The sequence below is a fragment of the Centroberyx gerrardi genome, chromosome 1 (assembly GCF_048128805.1).
Source record: "Centroberyx gerrardi isolate f3 chromosome 1, fCenGer3.hap1.cur.20231027, whole genome shotgun sequence".
NCBI classification, from domain to species: Eukaryota; Metazoa; Chordata; class Actinopteri; order Beryciformes; family Berycidae; genus Centroberyx; species Centroberyx gerrardi.
The window spans coordinates 7,637,653-7,659,115 of NC_135997.1; the positions used below are offsets into that span (position 1 = coordinate 7,637,653).

The window sequence follows — 21,463 nt, forward strand, 5'->3', positions numbered from 1 at the left end:
ATTATGACACTAAATCAATTCTTTATGTCTCCATACAGCATGGTTTCAGAATAACAAACCAGTAAGCACTTAGAAATTATTGAATTATTGAACTGCCTTCTGACACAAACTATCCACTCTCATTTAAGTTTCTTTACAAGTAAACTTCAGTAATTCCTAGTAAACAAAGTTACTAAGATATCCTAATATCCTAGTTTCCTTAGCTTTATTTATTGTAGACATTTACTGTGTCCTTAATGTGAGATTAGAAATAAAATGTCAGGTTTATGAGCTGTAACAACAGTAAATTAGTGGCCTGTACATTGATACGTATTGATAAGACACACTGATAATACACAAACATTTTACCGCTTAAAATATAGGTGGAACTGGGGCGCAGACTTTTTGCACTTAAAATATATTTGAGATGTGTCAGTTGCAGAGTGCAAAACTGGGGGGAAATGAATCAAATTAGTCCATCCGTGTGATTTACGAAGCCAGAAAACTATTTGACTGTGGTATTTAATGGCAGGAGAAAGGGTGTCTCCAGGGCATGCTCATTGTACAGTGGAATGCAGTGGAAAGGACAGGGGGCAAGGAGGAATTTTCTGTTTCATTATTTTTCTTCAGACTAATTCACATATTACATTACTACAGTTAAAACTGCAACACGTAAATTCTCTGCACTGGTCCCTTTATACCTACGTCCTGGACTGTTAACACTGCAAAGACAGAATTCTCGACTTTATAATTGTCTTGATAGGAATGTCCGTGTTTTTATGCATATTTTTTTTGATAAATTCCTAATTTGCAGTCATATATTAGGAGGCATTTTTGGATTTTGTTAATTAGCACCCATTGGCAGCTTGTCAAGTCCACTAGCTTGTAAAGTTTTATCAAGCTAGTCTAAAACTGATGGATGGAGAATCCTGATATGTTTATGATGTTAAACTAGGCTTCTCAACAGGTGTTCAGGCCACTGGGATTGTCCTTCCATTATTTCTTGACACCTGTGATTGACATCAGACTAGTCTGAGAAACCTCACAAACCTGACTTGACGAGTCGCCAAGATATGGATGAGGAAAAACAAATTAACAAAATCTAAAAACATACTGTAATGTATGACTATAAACTATAAATTTATAAAATTAAGGAGACTAAAGAGGCTATATACCAGGTTACAGAACTTATGTGACAATAAAATATGTCACCCATTGTGACACTGGCAAATGCCAGTGCCAGGGTCTCCTGTTTGAAGTGTGATATGTTTGAGCCTTTATGCTTTAATTTTATGCTCCAGACAATTCTATACTACTTTTGTTAACACTGCATTGTACTGTTTTGTTTTCTTAGCATTGTTTTGTCTTGCACTATCCATGCATGCACTGTTCTGTCCATGCTTCCACTGTTTTTGTTTTTATTGTCCATGCTGCTCTCCTTTTATTCTTGTCTGGAAAATAAAAAAAATACCTTGACCCCAAGAAAAAGGTTTTCACTTCACTGTGCACGTTTGTAAGGTGGAATGACAATAAAGTTGAATTAAATAGGATAAAATATTAATAGTATGAGCAAAACATTCAGTACAAGTACGTGTAACGCATTGTGTTAAGCTTCAGAGTCGGAACGTATCAAGAGCACACATGCAATCAAACGGGCATCGGGTATCCCAGCAGACCTAAAAGAACGTCTAATAGGATCAAACCCCAGTGACAATAATGACGTCAATAAAAGCCATACCAATGATTAGAGAAACCACACGCTGAAACCTGATGAGCTAACCAGTGAGCTAGAGGGTGAGGGGGGTACGGTCGTAAAATAACATAATTTGCTCAGCGTCTACTTGAGTGTGTAGTTTCCAGCATTACTTTCCAGGAGGAATGAGTTGCAAAGATAAAAACTATTAGCATTGGTGGCACTTTCGGCGAAGCAGAGGGAGAGGGAAAAGAAAGGGGGGAGGGATTTCCAGCTGTGGCTAGGTGTATTAACATACAGATAGAATAGGTACAGACTTTTAATATGTACGCAGGAGGCTGGGGGAATGGGGAGGTGGAGAGAGAGAGAAAGAGGTAGGGAGGGATGAGGGAACGAGGAGGAGGAGGAGGAGACAGAAAGACAATCAGTAGGCTGGTGCCACAAAGCCAGGCGTCCATGACCTTATATCTCAGCTCATCATGGGCAAAGACGAAAATGAAAGGTCCTACAGGAAGAGCGAAACCAAAAACACAAGTGGAGGAATGATAAGATGGATGGAGAGAGAAGAGAAAGAGGTAGAAAGAGTGAGAGAGCATTAGAGAGTTTGAGAAAGAGAAGGAAAGTGAAGGAAGATGAGGAAAAAGAAACAAAAGAGATCAGCGATGATCAGGAACAAAGCTGAAAAATGGCACCATGCGAGCTCAGATGACCCCGGTCGTTTCCATCAAAAACAGTAGAGAGGAAAGAGAGAAAAGCAGTATGCGGGTGAAAAGAGAGGGGGATAAATATATTGATAAAAGGAAAGCAAGATCATGGCTACATTGATGCTTCCTGGCAAAGTTGATCGTCAAAATAATAAAAAAAAAAAAAACACGATTCGCTCTCTTTAACTATTCATACTTTTTCTCCTTCAGGGCATGAATAATACGTGAGCAGTCTACAAAATGTGTTGATTGGGCATTCAGACGTTTGTCCGTTTGCTGGGAAATGGATGTACAATAGAATCCTGTATTACACTAAATCGAATTTCCGTTCCACTGCAACAGTTGAATAGACTAGTCTTGAACAGGTACGAACGGTTGGTGTCAAGTTGTGTTCAAAGAAGGGTGAACAAGTCACAAATTTTTTTTTAGCAGCAAACCATCAAAAAACCCAACGTACTGAATGGCCCAAAAAGAAATAGTGGATGTTCTTTTCCCTCAAGTGAACCACATTTTTTTTTTTTTTTTGGAGGCATGAATTCCCTTTAACTGTCCAGCTAACTTTTCCCTTCACTCCTCCTTTCTGGTGTGAGACTGAGAACATACAATCTGTTAGCAGCTCTGCATTTACACCCTCCATCCCTCCCTCCCCACAACACACACACAGACACCCACACCCCTCCTCTCTCTGTGGACCTAACTGTCGCTGTCCTTGGTCCTGATACAGAAACCAGAGTGTGTTGCAACTCTTAAAAGGCAGCTTGTGCAAATTGCTGTGGCCTTGTGTGCTAACACCAGATCAGAGAAAACCATCAAGTCCACACTGGGAAGAAGGCATGTGGTGAAGGGGAGAGCTGGAACTTTGTGGACTGCAAGGTACATCAACAATCACTGTTTTAGGGTGGATTTTCTCTTTAATATATCTGTGAAATGGATATAGGACACAGAGTCCTCCTTGAATGCATTCTTTATTTTCACTTCTGTTCTTTATAAAACTAAAAAAATCATGACCTTGGAATTATAAGGTTCAGAGTTTTTTGTAAATAAAATTGAATTATCTGGATACAGTATTATCTTAATCTTTGAATGTTACTTAATGCTTGCGGGTAAAAAAAAAATTGCTGCACCTGCTTTTTTGAATTGCTCATAGGGAACATGCAAATTACCAAAAGGGATTGGTGGTGCCACAAAAAAGCAAATGGTTAAACTGACCCAGTAATTCATATTTATGAATAAAAAAACACCATGATGCCCATAATGTAACACTAAACCTTCAAGTGAGTTTCATGAATAATGTCTATGTCTCTCCACTTTGTAGACAAGACACTAGGTTGTTTAGGTGGAGCCAAACTACAGGTGTTTTCTTTAAGAACAAACTATGTTCTGTAGATTAAAGCGCATTTTGTAGTCGAACATAATGGAAACATAATGTAAAGCAAGAATGTAAACAATGCAGCGGCGCTTACATTTAGGTTTTTCTACTTCTGCGTTGATGTGTGCGTAGTATGTCGTTGAAATCCCGCACTTTTAGGGTGGCAGTGTTTAAAAAAAAAATCATATCGCACCAAAACAAAACATAGAAGAAGAGAAGAACGGGAAGCAGACGTGATGATAATCACCGGTAAAAACAAACATGGACCCGACTATAGCAATGCACCTGGAGCGGAATGGTTTGTGTTGGAGTTGGATGCCGTCATGATCGCCCATGATCAGCCAATCAGAGTGCGCGACTCCGCGTAGACTCGAGAGACAGTTGGGATTCTTGGGCAGGTACGCAAATAGCGTCATTTTACGTGCAGAGACGCTATTTTCATTAAAGTATAAAATGCACTTAAGATGTGAAAATCACAAGTCCATATGGTGTTGGGCACACATGTTCATACCCATGCACACAGACAGACAGACAGACAGACACACACACAGACAGACAGACAGACAGACAGACACGCACACACACAAAATAATGATTTCCTTTGTCCCTTGCTTAAATTTTCATTAGTCTTTAAAACTTGTGAACCAGAATTCTTTGACTCTTATACATTCAGATTCATTCAGATTGGCACCAATGCAATGAATTAGAGAGCTGAAGTAGGTCTCAATCCTACCTCAAGGTTTCTGTCTGACCTTTCTCTGACATCTTTCATTGGTAGCAACAAGTTCATTACTGTTGTTTCCACGTTGCAATGCCAACTTTGAGGGTCCATGACCCGAAAAAACCTCAATCATTTTGAAAAAATACAATCGCATATTCCAAGGGCTACGGAGATAATAAAATGATCTTTAATTGGAATTTTTATTGGAATGCATGAATATGATCACCCTCTGTACACAGTTATTCAAAATTCTTACTTTGTGGTCCTTGGAACTTTTTAAGGGAAGCCTTGGTTTAACTTACCATGAGGTTATTAGGGGCAGGCCTCTCTTTTGGGTGCCGCCTCATACTGAAAAAAAGAGATACAAGCAGTCTTTATCCAGCCACTATTCAGTGTTTTTAAATGCACAAGAGATGCGTTTATAAAAACTACCATTTCAATGGCATAATTTTCATTTACAATTAAGTATTCAAGAGGAGGTTTACAACAACTCCTTTCATGCCAAAAAATCTCAGAGAAGAGAAGCCTTGATGGACAACAAACTCCAGCAATATCACAGTTTAGAACAGCATCCAACTACACACAGTGCCACAACTTCACACAGCATCATTTAATTCATATCTCTCATTTCTTCTTCGCTAAAAATGCATCAGTTGCCTACAGAGATCACCAGGTGGATTTATGCGTCTGTGTGTGTCTTTGTGTGTGTGCGCGTGCGTGCGTCTCCTCCATGGAGTGTATATGTGCACTATCTGTCAAAACGACCTACATAGGGGACTTTGAGGGATTAGTGCTGGGGCCCGTCTGGAGTTAGTCATGTTACTGGGTGATGTATCACAGCGAGTGGGGCATGACCCTCTAAGAATAGCCTGGGAGATGCCAGTGCCGGCCCTGCGCCAGGCTGGGCAGGGCACCGTACCTCACTCTGTCCTGAGAGAGAGGTGCCCTGCTTGAGTAAATAAGGCAGGGATGTGGGGTAAACAACAGCTGGCATAGTCAGCTAGTGAGCACTCGCTGCATTCACACACACTGACTCACGCACACACACACACATACACCACACTTGCATGTGTTTTGGGTGTGTATATGCAGATGTTTGTGTAACTGTATAGGTTACAAGAGGCTAACTAATCAGGGCCAAAGGCAGGGTAAACATTGTCTTTGTTCTGTTGCAGTAGATAAATCAGCCGCAAAAAGAATTGCTTTTTATTCACTCTGAGCAGCGCTGAACATCACAGCTAAAACCATTGCAACCACAGTCCATTAACACACACACACACACACACACACACACACGCACAAGCAAATAAATGCAGACTTTAATCCATCCCATTGTGTACCATAATACCCTTAATTCATCTAGAATAATGTGATTCATCTATGTCAAATGTAGTGTGTGGCCTTTCTAATTGTTTGCTCTGGCTCTGTGGGGCTCAGATGGTTGGATGTGCTGACCATGTTAAGCTAGTAATGCTAGAACTGCAAACAATTGCTCTAGAAAGTAAACGATGAAGAAAGATAAAACCTACACTCAAAATCCATCAAAGGTGATTTTTTATTTGAAATCAGTTTGGTGTCTGTCTCTTTGAAACAACGTGTATTGAGTACTGCATTGTAATGGCAACAGACTCACCACTGAGTGACGAGGTGAACAAACTTCTCACTGAACTGACCGACAGGAAGAACAGGAGGATCCTGGAAAGGAAGAGGGGAACAGTTAGATTTTACTCTGCAAAAAAGACAATCCACTGATAGAACAAATAATACTAATAACACATTAATTCCTTCAATTACACAGATGACAAAGAATCCCTAAATAAAACCAGTGAACTCTGTAACAAGAACATATACCAGAAAACTGAAACAAAAAAAATAAAAAAATAAATAAAAAAATTGGTCATTCAGCGATGTATTTGGTAAGAAAAGCCGACCTTGATGAGGGGATTTTAGGCATGCAAAAGAAGATTGTACAGTCTCCTCGGTTAAGGAAGTGCACCTGAACCTTTTATTGGAGGGACACAATGACACAAGACAAAATAACTGCTAGTTTCAATATGGGGGCAGGCTTGGAGATAGAAACAAGTGTGATAGGCTGGGTCAATTGCTTTAAAAAAAACAACTAAAAACTCAACATTTAGTGAATACTGGCTGAAAATAAATTTGATTTGGATAAAAACAGTCTTCTGGAATGGGACCTTTTTATTGCCCTTGAATGACACCTTGATGTGTACTAAAAGTGTTAAAAGTACACAGGTGATAGGACAATGAAGGAATTCTTGGTCAGTTCGTCAAAGTTATGTGCAAACTCATTAACGTCCTTGCAAGTTCATACTTCGGGAATGATGATTCAGAACTGTTTTAGAGCATCATCACCTTGTATGCACGCGTATAGAGAACAGGACAATGGAAAGGACAAACGAAGAGGATATCAAGGCCATGGGCAAGAAGCACAGACAAGAGCAAGAAGACAGAAGAGGGGAGTCAGAGAAACAGAGGAGAAGAGAAAAAGAAAACGTGAAATTATCAACTGTGGGTACATGAACATGTGGATGACTAATGAATCAATGTAATTTATGCTTTTTGTGACAGGTTATGGAAAGTAAAGTAAAAGACAGAGACAGCGTGACATACAACACGGGTCATGGGAATAAGACAAAAACCTGTCCTAGATTAAGTCATGATCTGGAATAAAGGCTACATAGACTGAAACCAAGATTAGAACAAATCTTTTCTCAGGCAGATATTATTATTTCCTTTCCTTGACACAGCCTAATTCAGTAAAAGTAGCCTAATACATGGCTCATGCCATCAAAAGTTGCCAGCCTACTTCTATGAAAGAAAAAAAATCTTCAACCAATTCCCATCTGGTCAGGTTTTTGAGATATTCAGGTAATCATTGGCAGGAGAGGGAATACATAAAAAAAAAAAGACAAAAAAGGGGACTTGGGATGAAACCAAGAAAGGTCTTGAGAGCTACATCACTGCTACCAAGCAAAAATATTGCACCGTTCATTACAAGGTTGTAGAACGAAATTCTTAAGCCTGTTATTTAGCCTTTAGCCTGTTAATTTAAGCAGCATCTCACAGAGCAACAATGGAAATTGGAATCAATGTAGATGTGAAAATTTAAACCTGAAAGGTGTGTTCATTGGATAAGAGCAAGTGGCAACTTTTAGCTACTTGCTCACTTCTGATATCAACAAAATGAAATGACATTATACAACTGCCTTTACAACTTATGTTCAAAAGTACATTATTTTGAAGAGCCAGGGTTCAGTGAGGTCAAACGTTAAGCACCTTTCTTGTATGAAGACTTTAACGTCTGCATAAAGACCTCAAGGCAACATTCTGCACTCTTTGCCCTCGCTTTTGTGGTAGCATTGAGCGCTAATTGACTGTCAAGTTAACCTCAGACGACACCTGCTGGGTGATAAAGTGAGTCTCCTTGGGTCAACAAATCCAGTGATTCAAACGATGAAAGCTTGAATGGAAGAAAAATTGCTGCACATACAAAGAAAACTTCAAAGAGGTATCCCAATTTCTATATCTCCATGTTCTGTTGAAGGTGGCAAAACCTACACTACCTGGTCAATAATGACCAACCAGGTGGAAACCTAATCACAGCGGTGCAAGGCTCTCTAGAGCTGCGTGCCGCCTGTGCACTGATGGCACAGTAACTGAACATCGAGTGTGCGTCTACAGCCCTGTGGCTCTGCACCTTAAAGCTGAAATCCGAGAGATTTCCCCCTTTTGTCTCCCGCTCTGGTGGTGAAGAGTATTTGAAACGATGTCCGGACCACAGAAGTATTACTGTATATTATCAAAGAAGGTGTACCAGCCAGTGTTGCTTGTGTGCTGTCAGCTCACCAGTAAACAGTTCAAACCCTAAAAATGGCATTCCCAGACCAGGTAATTTGACTTTCAATGATTGCAACTTCTGTAATGAAATTAGGTAATAACATCACTCATGATTAATAAGCTCTTTGGGTAGGCTAGTATGCTGGTTAGCTAGCAGCACTCTGCTACCCAGCTCAGGTAACCTGTGTTGGCTAACATTGTTTGGATAGTTAGCAGACTTTCGTCCTACCCGGTCAAAAATTTCAGTAGCGGTCTATGGAGAGCGTCTCCAACCATAGTAATACTGCAAACTGGTAACCTGACTCCACGGTCCAAATGGATAAAATAACCATTTATTAGTGGAAACAAGTCCCAGATTCCAGCTTTAAGGTCTTTTGATGAATGACTGAATTATATTAATATATTGACTGTGTGTTGACAGAATACAGACTTGGTAACAGTTCATTGGTTTTAGTTATGGTAGTTTTGGTAGATCCTTTAAAGTGATAGGCCTAATTGCGAAATGTTTTGGCGCATACTGTACATCAACCAGTCAATGTTTACATTTACAAACTACATGATGAATGTGTACACTGACTGGGGCTTTCTCCCAGTCCTTGAGGTACATGCCATCTGCGTGCCCATAACACGGCACTTGTGAACTGTGTGCGTTTGCATCTTCTCACACAAAGGAGACAAGAATTCATGTGTACGGAGGAGGGAAACAACATTGTGTGTTTAAGTGTTTTATTACCAATGGTTAGTCTCATGGCAAATGTCTTTTTGGCCACTGTCAGTGTGAGCCCCTGTGTGTGTGCTTGTGTGTGTGTGTGTGTGTGTGTGTGTGTGTGTGTGTGTGTGTTCAGGCTTGGTACATGTTGTCAATTGAGATTCTATGAGCCATGTCATGTAGAACAGCTGTGCCAGACTGACCCTCTATTACTGCCCCTCCCCTCATTACTCCATCTCTCCCACCCTTTCTCCACTCTCGCTCTCTCCTTCCTTTCCTACCCTTGACTGTCGGTATGAAAAGCTCTGAACATTTAAATTCATTTTCGCCCTCTGTATCCTTGAAGGTACAAACTTGACCACTGTGTAGCAATAGCAATATTAAATCAACATCCATCATCTCTCTCTCTCTCTCTTTCTCTCTCAAGACAATAAAGAGTCATCTATGGGACTGTGTATGAAAGGCAAAAGGCCGAGCGTTTTCTATGCTTTCTGGTGTTGAAAAAAATCTTTCTAGTTCTCAAATGAGTCAGAAAACTGCCAACCTGTTTTGATGATATGGAAGAAAGAGGATAATGGACATGTAGTTTGATAAATTCAAAATAATGAAATGAGGAAGACAGTGCAAGAATGCATAATAGCATAATATACTGTATATCATACTAAAAGAAGACCTTGCTTTATTCTTAATAGTATATATATATATACTGTATATATTTTAAAGTTAGTTGAAATATTAACAGACATGCACAGAATATGCACAGCAGCGACATCCAAAGATATGCACAAAAATACACACACACACACACACACACACACAGAAAGCACAAAGCCTGGGTCCAGAAACAGCCGTTCAGTCAAACGCAGGGGGATTAAACCTCTTTACATTAGGAGCCCTGCTGTGCTATTAAAAACACCTCTGGGCAGTATTCCCCATTCCTTAATGCTCTGATCGGCGGGCTCCTGCAAAGCATGATGCATGCACCCATTTAAATTAACAAAGGAATGGGCTCCTTCTAATCTCGCTGTGCTTCAGAGTGTTGCCGCCGCTTGGATGAGCAATATATCATAGCGCGTGCGAACACACACACACACACACACACACACACACACACACACAAACGCCCTCGAGCACTGCAAGCCATACGCCTCAGTGTACACTCCGTTTAGAGGGAGAGTATCAAACAATTTCCCCCCACTGGGCTATGGTGCACGCACACACAAATAAATAAGCACACACAGACACATAGAGACACACATACGGAAAAACAGGATCAACTGGACACATAGATCCTGGAAAATATTGGCTACACAACCTATTTTTGTGTTGTATAGGCTGATTCTGATCCAAAATGTCTCTCTCTCTCTCTCTTCCGCACAGTCCTAACATATTTGCATGCACATTTTGCAGAGACAAACACACACACACACACACACACACATTCATGCATGTATTCATATCTCCAGCTGAGAGGAACGCTGCTGTGGCTTTGATGTGGCGGCAGGCGATGGTGCAAAAAGACAAGCAGGCTGATGAAAGTGGCTAGTCTGGGTGAATTATTCTTCTGGTTGTCAATGCCCTCCACTCTGAGACAGAACACACACTACGAGGGTACAAGGGTACGAGTAAATATAAATGTCATTGGCATAAAGCAATTATTAGGCAAAATTAGATCAGTAATTACAGGCTTGAAAATGAAGCGGGAGTTCTTTATTAGTGGAGCCACTTGCTATTCAACAGGAGAGGAGGGAGGCACATTAATGAGGATGGACAGAGGACAGATGGCAGGAACAACTGTGACAGAGAACTTCTCGTTCAAGACCTATAAGCTCAATAAGGCACAAATGTTCTCTTCTTTGCCCCAATACTATTTAAAAGGAAGTACTGGATAGTGGGATGGAGAGTGAGAAAGTGAAAGGGGTGGGGTGTAAATGCACTTATATGCACTTAATAGGGGTAGACAAAATAACACAAAAACCTAACAATATAGGAATATCAAGTACCTAATAAGTAGTAGAGCCACCCTTTGCTTTCAGAACAACTTAAATCCTCTTATGATTGCTGTCATACAAGTCCTGAACTGTGTGTAGAAAGATACTGGACCATTCTTCAAGAAGCAAAGCCTCCAGTTATTTGAGGGATGAAGGAGGTGGAAATCTACTTCCCAATCTGTGCTCCAAACCTTCCCATAAAGGTTCAATGATGTTTAGCTCTGGTGACTGGGGAAGCCTTGGAAGAAGTTTGACTACATCCATGTTTATCTCCTTATATATTTGCTCTCTATTCTTATTTATCTCTGCAATCCCATGGCAATGCCTCACTGTGTGTGTGTGAGAGAGAGAGAGCAAGCGAGCGAGGGGCAGAATGCCACACTCCACCCCCCACCAAACACACCTCTAGCTACAATAATATTAATGATCCACTCACAAGAACATATTTCTCACACAAACATTAATGCAACTTTCAGATCCCCAGTGGATAAGTCACACACAATATCAAACCTACACAAGCAAAGAAAACAAAAAGTATTCGGATCACATCTACATACTAATGGACCATATTTACAAAATGTCAGAGAGTCAGTTATAATTTATCACACCTGACATGATTTTGATGCGTCGCTTTATATAAAACCATGTCTAGCCCACTTAAAAATAGCGTACCATTAAAGTAATCGGCCCATGGGATCAGAGTTAGCCCATCCGAGCTATGCTACAAGGTATTTTCAAAAAGAACAATTAAAACCCAACTGAAGGGGGGAACTTACAAAGCAGCAGCAGTGGATGGATAATATCACTGGTTTTATCTCAGGAAGAGCAGAAGAGGACAATATCGTCACGGGGTACCACAGGTTGTGATACGACACGTACATTGAGAACGCAAATGCTCTCTAATATGTCATAACCTGGCACTACTTGTGATGTACAACCAGTTTGGTTTCCACATGATAAAACTGTCCTCCACTGCTTTTCTTTCCAGGTTCCATGATGCCACTGAATCATATTAGTAGTGATAAGCAGAGTTGCTGATATCGGTCTTACTTGGGTGGCAACATAAGAGCGGCATTATAAGCTACAGCACTTCTATGGGTGTCCTATGGTTCACTGATGGGTATATTCCTCGATCTACAATGCAGTCCTCAACCTTTGCATTCTCTTGAGTGACTTCATCTATCCAAAGAGTGGTTATCCTCGTCTCTCTTTTCCTCTCCCTATCAGAAGCCCTGGGTTGGCTGGGACAGCAAGGCGGTGCTGGCTCGCCTGGGACAAACAGGGAGCGTTCTCTCGCCTCAAGGGGAGACGGTAAAGGGCACAGGAAAAATAGTTTGAGTGATGCCTCCGTCTAGCTGACTAATGAACAGTTCAGCTGGGGTCAACCCATTACAACCGAAAGCGTTTAATTATTAATTACGGCCAATCTATAGGCACTTAAGGACAAGTGGCATGCTATGTTTAATGTGCGGCTCGGATGGTGTTGGGGGTTTTGGAGGACTGGGTTAGGCTAGTGAGGTGTCGCGGCATGTTTGCTATTAGTGCATGTCAGCAAAGAACTGAGGTAGAAAGGAGAGCGGGGATAAGGGAAAGGTCCCCAGTCGAGATTGGTGCTTGTGCTGAAAATACAGACAAATAGTGTGAGCATGCACATACATGTGCACAGATACAGCGAAAGTTGTGTGTGCACACATCTGGGAACGAGAAACAAAGACCAATTGGCATACAGTTCAGTATGAACAAACAAAGAGCCAGGTCAAAACGGTGACAAACAGCTCTTTAGTGGTAGTATGCGGTGGCCTGGTTTTCATTTCAACTGATAAACTGTGTTTGTCTGTTAGGGGAGGGAGGGAGACATTTTAAGGTGCATGTGAGAGTCAGAGGTGAAGGTTTATGTCACCTATTAGACAGCCAAGTACTCTCTGTGGCCTTGGGCGGTCATGTATAGTTACTGGTATGTTTGTTGGTGTATGCGTTTGTGTGTCAGTGTTGAAAGTAAAATGTATTCAGTACAGTCACCAAGATAATCCTGGTTAAATCCCTTTTTCAGTCTGGTTTGGTTTTGGTACACAGTGTCACTCATGGCAGGTCCAACCTCTACAGTAATGTGCGTGTGCATATGTGAATAGCTTGAGGCAGTTGCACAGGGTGGAGGGTTGAGTGAGCGGGGAGCAAAGCCGCCTGAGTGGCTTGCTTCATTAGGAAACAAAATATAAGCTTTCCGGGCCATTAGGACTGACTTTAGATGCAAAAGCACATAAGACGACGACTCACCTCATCAACGATGCATTGCAGTAACTGGAGAGGCTGGAAGATGGGAGGGAGACAGAGAGATGAAAAAAAAAAACATGTTAGCCTACATGAAATGTCTTGGCAATAGGGAAAATCAATAGTGTAATAAAAAGTATCTACTTAGATTAATCAAATGCAGCGAGCTCTGGCGAAGCAATCATTCAGCTCCTGAATGTTTTTATTATTCCGTAATGGCACCTAATGTAATACTAGCAGTTAAAGCATGATCTAATATTTCATTGCAAAGATGCAATTTGAGTGAATTTTCAAATGAGAGAGCCAATCAAGAGTGACACACTAGAGTGTGTGTGTGTGGAGAGGGGGGGACCTCTATTTTATTTTATTTTATACTAACGCCATAAAGCTTACCATTAAAGATCCTTGGTTTTTCTGAATCTGCAGGGCAAGACAGAGAGGGAAAGAGGAGAAGAGGCAATATGTAATTAGCGTGTCATAATCAAAACGATGCACTTGGACACATTATGATCACTGGGAGAAAATTATTGCTTTCCTGGTGGCAATTTGTGAGTATGCGTTAACACCATTTACATAATGAAAACACACAAATGTTAATGGCCTTGCTCTCATTTGTGGAGATGAGGGGAAAAGATCCAATAATGCTAATTTTCAGAGTAGTACTTTATTCCTGCCCTCCAGGTTATCTAGATGTGCTGGGATGTAGAATAATTGTTGCAAACAGCTTTTGCAAGCTTTGCAACGAGTGTGTTCAATTCATCTAATTCACAGGTGCAACAGAGACAATGAACAGGCCGGGACAGAGTGTAGTAAATTGCCATGATACAACACGATGACAGTAGGCTTAAAACTAGCCTTTTCCTGGATTAGGTAAACTAGGAAAATCTGAAAAGGAGATGCAGGACATATTTGTCTCATTGCAGTCTGTCTGGTGTTATCACAATCAGAACATACAAAGGGAATGAAGCAGGAAAATATTATATCTAAGCTAGAACAGGAACTCCTCATTTTATAGATGCAGACACTATCAATTCATTACACTATCCATCACACTATTCATTACACATCACACTATTGAGTCATTGCCTTAAAAGATATGACAACGCAAGGATGCAAAATATCAATTATTTAAGTTCCCTCTTTAAAATAGCCATGGCCAAATTTAGCAGCACACACACATTCGTTCTTAACTTCCAGAAACACAGATTTACAAATTCAGCGTACAGGCTGAATCATTCTAGGTCTTTTTAGCTTGGCTAAATGCCTGATTATGTTCAGTAAATGAATTGCTCATTTCTGTGGGTCTTTTGACAGTGCATTAGAGCACTTATCGATTCACTCAATTAAATACAGGTTTTCACACTTTGTAAATACCAAGAGACTCCTAAACTGCCTCTATATCCAGTTTTGCCTGATTCAGACACATTAAAGGCGACTATGGAAAACTAATTTGTTCAGAAATAATTACTAGGACAAAATTGCATGCTGCTCCAGGGGTTGAAATTGGATAGTGGGAGACTAACTTATTCAAGCATAATTGAGCACTTATTCTTCTTGTACTAGGTAGTTTGACCAGACATCAAAAAAGTGAGGTTTAATAATCCCGTCCTATCTTTCCCTCTTAACATAGACTCTGAACACTGCAGACTGATTATCTGGTTAACATATCATTATCTGCATGTTCGTCCTGAGGGTAAACATTGTTTAATATGATGTTCATACTTAAACAAGGTTTCCCCCACGGAGGCATTTGTTGATTCTGATAGCTAATCTTAGCACATCAAACATTTTCCCATTTAAAAATATCTCACTAGGATCAGCATGAAAATAAGAAGATCAATTTTTAGATGTCAAATGATTTCTGTTGCCATCAAGAGCAGCTCAATAAACACTTGTGAGAGATCAGTTGGCAGTTTCCCTTCTTCAGGATTTTCAAAGAGATTTCTTCAAGGGTAAGGAATCAGACAACTCTCTGACAAAAGATTCCTTGTTTGATCAAAACCTTCAATTCCAACAAAGACGAAGAGGCATGTCTTGGTTGTGGGCAAGGGCAGTCCCTCTCTGTCACCATGGAGATATAACCATAAGTAGGGGGAATAAGACTGGGAGGTCTTCTTTTCCATTCCTTTCTTTATTGTTAGGTCAACAGCAACCAAGTCACTCTCCTGGTCTGAGATGTGCTGCCCTGAAATTATAAGATAAATCACCCAAACACTCTGCGGCTCATCTCTGAGGTTAAGGTTGTCTTCCAAATTGACAACTTTTCATCCTTGGGATATATTTCTGAGCTTCAGTACCAATAAATACTGCTCCGCATCTATTACCTATATGGTATGAATTCAGATTTTCAACACCTGTTTGCCTATACTTAAGGTCCCATATAGGACGCGCATGTAAAACAGAGAAGGCTCTTGCAAGTAAAAATATCATTCCTTCAAAATCATTTGTGCTGTCCACGTTTGCGGCTGCATAGGGCAGCCTAGGGCACACGTGTGCAAAGTCTTAAATATACAGTACAAGGTTGTGCGGACATTGTAATCTGTTAAAAAATGCTTGAGTAATAATAAATAGCATGGTAATAAATAGTAACACAAGCATGTTTTACAAGCTGCTGGGGTGACGGGCGGTCCTGATCTTGAGTCATTATCGTTTCCTGGAGGAAAGTTTCTGGAACAGATAATTGCCTGAGTGGGCAGAGTCGGCAGCAATCTTTCCTTCGTATCATTTATGGACTAAATTTAGGCTAAAAGAAGAACCTAACATGAATACTGAAATGAAGATTTTATCTCTAAAAGGATGGACGTGATGGACATCTAAAATCTAGTTTTCTCATTGCAACGAAAAATTACAACACACATGTATAGTACTATGGTCATGTCCGTACTAATATCAAAGTCAATTTCATTTGAAATAAAGAAAGTAACAAAGAAAGAAAGTCTGTGTTGTTTGATGGATGTACTGATGTGTAATGGAAGCTATTCAAACAAACACACATTACACTCAAAGAACTGACATGCTTTTTCATCCAGAAATCCATTCAAATTTGAGAAAATATGACAAAATGAAGAGAAACAAAAACAACCAGAGAGCAAACAAAAAAGGCAACAAATCAATCAGAAGCAATAGTGCTGGCGGCTGTATACACATCACATCAGGTCTGGTGTCTTCAAAGACTTTCAGAGCGAGCCGTGCAAAAACTCCATTAACTCCTGACAAAGAATGCAAATGAATCACGACATGTGGTGAAGTGGAATTAAAGGGACCATCTCTAATCAATGACAAACATGAGATGATGACTGCGCTGTGTGCATGCACACAAATAAATGAATGCAAGACAACCCATTGACTAAACAACATCTCCGCATGAAAGCAAATGACAAGCACACACACTTGCTCTGAATGGAAGGGGTGAGTACAAAGACCCCTAATGGCGCTACACCGGCCCGTTGCAAAGTGCAACGCCCTCAAAGCCAAAATCCTCTTTAACAGATCCCTTATCTTAAGCTAGTCTTTGGTGTACAATCTCAGGTGACACCAATTTTTTCCCCAATCTCGCCCTCCTTTATTCCCCCCACAACTTCTCCCTCAGCCCGTACTAAAATGTTCTGTGTGAAGTGTAGCAGGGGGTTTGGCGCAGACAGCTGTGCGGGCGTCTGCAAAAATGACAGCTTAGGCCCGAGGACTTTGGCTGGCTGCGCCTGGCGAGCTGGATCCGAGCGCTATCGCCACACCGCTCTGCTACAGCCTGCAGGTGAACTGTCTGCGACACCATATGGAGGCAGGGGAAAATTAACACTGAGATGGAAAGAGCTGTGGCAGTGGGGAGTCCAAACCTTTTTTACTTCACTTTATCCCTCTATAATATATATACGCAGTGTCAGATTAAATATAAAGAAGACTGGAGAGGACTGAGGATAAAAGATGGAGAAAATGAAAATGGGAAAATGGTAAAACGGAAAGTGATGGAGAAGGATGAAGATAACAAATAACTGGTGTAAGAAAAGATTTAATTCTCCAGCACAATGCATGTGGCTCAACTGGCTGAAAATATTAAGAATCAGGAATATTTATCTTCCATAATTCAAATCTCTTCTTATTTAAGCCTGTTTGTTTATCTGATTTGGAGTTAAAGGAAAATGCTCTTGCTGACATCACTGATCAGCGCTACAAAACAAGGATTTGGGGCCAAATAGCGGGGTCACTGTAAATAAAACTTTCAGATACTACGTGCACGCACTCTCCCTGCTGAGCTCATCATTCAACAGTCAAAGTTAAATACAAAGAGAAATACAGAAATACGTAGCTTCTTACTCTTTGGACTGAGAAGGATACCTTTCAATGAGACTCATGGTCGGCTTTCAAACTGAATGAAACCGTTAGAGAAGCAGAAGGTAATGTGACTTTGAATTATCTATGTCACACATACGCATCATATAGGCTGGTCTGAAGTAGTGCCATTATGGATAATATTGGAGAAATTATAAAGATGAGCAAAATATGTATAAAGTACTAGAAGACTTATTTTTCTTGTTTGTTTCAAAGTGTTGCACACGAACACATATCTAAATACAAGATTTTTTTTTTGTGCTAAGCCAGCTCGATCAACCCTAATATATACAGTATATATATTTTTTTTTACATTTTCAAACAGGTCTAACAGTAGACTAGGAAGAAAAAGTAATGGATGATGGACAAGAAAGAAATGTTTGTCTCATGAATTCACACTCACACAAGATTGTAAAAAATACAAGAGTGATGGTGAGGAAGAGCCCAGTGCCGATTCTGTGTACCATTCATTAGCGATCATACACTGACAATTAACATGATAATGAATGTGTTAATAGATGCTGCTGGAGGGAAGGGACTGCGCTCTAAAATGAGACATGCCCTGGGCTGTAGTCACACGCGCACACACACACACACACACACACACAAAGAATGACCATTGTGTGAACAGCACAACACTGAACAATTACTTTAAGTGTTGTACAAACACTCATGCTTGCTCCCTTGCAGACAGGTTTGCATTTCCATTTTTTCATGTCTTAAGGAGCAATGATCAACAACAGAAATTACCAGAGGGCTTTGTCATGATCGTAATCTGTCTCAGAGACAGCGATTCACTGTGGAAGCCCTTAAAGAAAGGCAACTCAGTGTTACTCATTAATTACTGTGAATACACATTTGGGTTTCTCACTGTACTTCGCAGATAACAGGATGCCATCTTCAGCTGCACAGTACTATAGTAAAAGACAGTACAAAACAACTGTGGTCCAAAGACAAAATTATAGTGCGTATTGCTTGGAATTTAAAGTGTCACACGGAGGACACGCAACTCACTGACGACAGCCTTGACTAATGTTCAGTAAACTGGCTCCCTCTTTCCCAGAAAGGGTAATTGGCATCCTGAAAGAAAGCAGTCACTTAAGCAATCCCTGGGCAGATAGTGCCGTGGTTACATCACACTCTGCTCCTTTAATCAACTACGATGAAGTTTCATCTGATTGAGAGAGCTGTACAAGTGTTTGCTGTTGCATCAGATTAATGTTGCATTAAACTTACACTGAAAATGATTACAAGTGTAAACGAGTAATATGCAAAACACCGCGTCAACACCTTACTATGTTTTTTATCTAGCTTTATATGTGGAAGGCTGCAGCTAGCATCCATGGTTGACATGTAAAAGTGGCATGCTCCAGTAAGTACAGCAAACTAAAACACTTCCACACATCCATCATCTTTTTCCATGGTATAAGAACATTTTCAAAGCATGATATCTCACAAGCTCACTGTAGCTTGTTGCCAAGAACAAAACTCTTGGTGGGATAAAATCTGTCCCATCACATCCCATGAAGGCAGGCAGCCAGGAGGGTAAACTGAGGTAACCGGATTCGGATTGCTCAATTAGGGATTAGTGAGATTAGCTGTTTTAAAGGCCTAATTAAGAGTTGATGGGATTGGGAAGTCACTTCTATGGTCAGCAATTACATTTGAGCAGGATTTAACTTCATGTAAACATGGAATGGATAAGCAGCAACAGATGGAAAAAATATGAATCCAAATAGTAAATAGGCCTCATACATTTCAAAATTGTGTATCTTTACCAAAAAACGAATCTAGATGAAAACAAATTATAGTCTCCAATATTCCTTTATGTGCTGTGTTGTTAGTGCCAAGTCAGCAAGTATTAGTTAGAGAAGTCTACAATAATCCATAAAAATAACATGACACATTTTCAGTGAGTTAATCCTATTAGGGATTTAGTTTAGAGAGGATGGTGATGAATATTTTCCCATGAGTTCCCATGATTTCAACTTTGACACCCATACTTAACCACATATTCCGGGCTGTGTGTGAGTATTGTGTGAGTTATGAAGCAGGGTCCATTCAGCACCTAAAAACTCATTAAGATGCATTGAAGGGACCTGATTTCATCTGGTTTTATATCTTTAAGATTGGCCCAAGCTCAAACTTATCATTATCTCTGTATCTGCCAAAGTGGCCACTTAGCCTGAATGTTTGAATGTGGTCATTCATTCACTGCCTTTGTGTCAAACTGAAACCTTCAGACAGTGCACACTCAGATTTTCAATGTCATCTGGCAGTACTCCAAAACTATCTGCCAGTCTCACTCATCAGTGCCAAGATGTTGCTAGCAATGTCAGGGCAGAGAAGGCAGCCAAATTAGTAAGAGAATACTTATCTAGTATGTTATCTAATAATCTGAGATGGTTTGAGCATTTATTCACATTTTATGAAACGAAAAAAAAAACTTTTATCTTGCACTTACACTTGAGACAAAATGCCGAAGTAATGACTTGTTGAGTGTTGCTAAGTCATGTAACAGTAACAAAATTGACAAAATCCCCTCAAAACAAGTCAAACAGAGGTCAATGGTAGCCACACATTTAGAACAAAAGAAACTCTTAAGAAATGCCATGGTTAAAACAAACATAATATTGATCAATTAAAACAATACAATGTAATTTCTACTGCAGTGGGGAACTTCACCTTCTCAACTTTAAATGACAATCTGCCATTATTACAAAACTCTGAAACCTCTACTTTTACCTCCACTATTATTTATTTGCATTATATACATAATGCAATGCAAAATAAACCATATATACACTGCAACATAGAAAATGACTCACCTGTGGATAGGGGAACATGCCTAGCGCCAACTGTGTAAAGAGAAAGGAATAGTTACTGACCAGTGCCAAACCCTTCCACAATTAGGGTTAAGACGTATACGACGAATTCAGTATAAAAATTGGCGTTCCTCAGTAATATGTTCTTGTCCCTTTATTTTTTCTGATTCCGAGCCATAAAAACTACTCACAAAATTATTGGAGGAGCCTGAGTCTATACTGGGCCTACAACAGTGTCTGTGGAGCTACATGCATGTACAGTATGTACAGTGTGTACTGTACGTATGTATGTATGTATGTACAGTATGTATGTATGTATGCATGTATGTATAACAGGGTATACATGCCTTTCCATTGCCAGCATCTTAGTGCCACTGAGTACATGTGTATAGACATAGATGGACAAATGCTGCTGAACACACTGAAATGTGCAGAACTTGAGACTTGCAGAGTCTTTCAGGTAAGCTTAGTGCCCCCCTGCTGAAAACACTTCCTCATCAAACAACATCAGCTATTAGTTAATAACCCCCCCACGATTAGCGCCTGCTGAGAACAAAACAGAGGGAAAAACAGAAGGAGGGAAGGATTGTGGGACAGTTGTATGTGATGTGTGTGTATGTGTGTGGTTTTGGGTGGGGGGTTGGTTGATAGCTCTCCCCTGACATTTGGCAATTCACTTGGGGTGTGCATTTTTCATCTTGGTCAAGGCCAGCTTATTGGCAACATTACATTATTAAAACGTCAAAACACTCACAGTCTTACCTTGAACATAAATAGACTAACTAGTAGGCTGAGGATTAATCCAAATTAAGCGGGACTTACAGCCATTTCATTTAGCTTAATGCACACCTCTATGGATGGGAAATAAAGAGAAAAGAGCCTTGGGGTCCCAGTGCGAGAAAGCTCCATCTTTATCACACAAAGATCATGTCGATAATTTTGACATGACGCTTTTTCTGTGGACTCATCCATTATTGTTATAATTGTAATTATATTAAACAGTATTGACGTATAAAGCTG

The 21,463-nt window shown here is 40.2% G+C and overlaps 1 protein-coding gene across 1 annotated transcript in view; it reads right to left on the minus strand.

Moving 5' to 3' along the window:
* map2k5 (mitogen-activated protein kinase kinase 5) overlaps window positions 1–21,463 on the minus strand; it is a 65,726-nt gene that overhangs the window by 12,022 nt on the left and 32,241 nt on the right. The window contains exons 17-21 of the mRNA XM_078282858.1: window positions 20,447–20,476; window positions 13,686–13,712; window positions 13,299–13,331; window positions 6,100–6,161; window positions 4,769–4,814 (exon numbers count right to left, since the gene is read on the minus strand). Of these exons, the coding sequence (XP_078138984.1) occupies window positions 4,769–4,814; window positions 6,100–6,161; window positions 13,299–13,331; window positions 13,686–13,712; window positions 20,447–20,476 (198 nt within the window). The remainder of the gene's footprint in view (window positions 1–4,768; window positions 4,815–6,099; window positions 6,162–13,298; window positions 13,332–13,685; window positions 13,713–20,446; window positions 20,477–21,463) is intronic.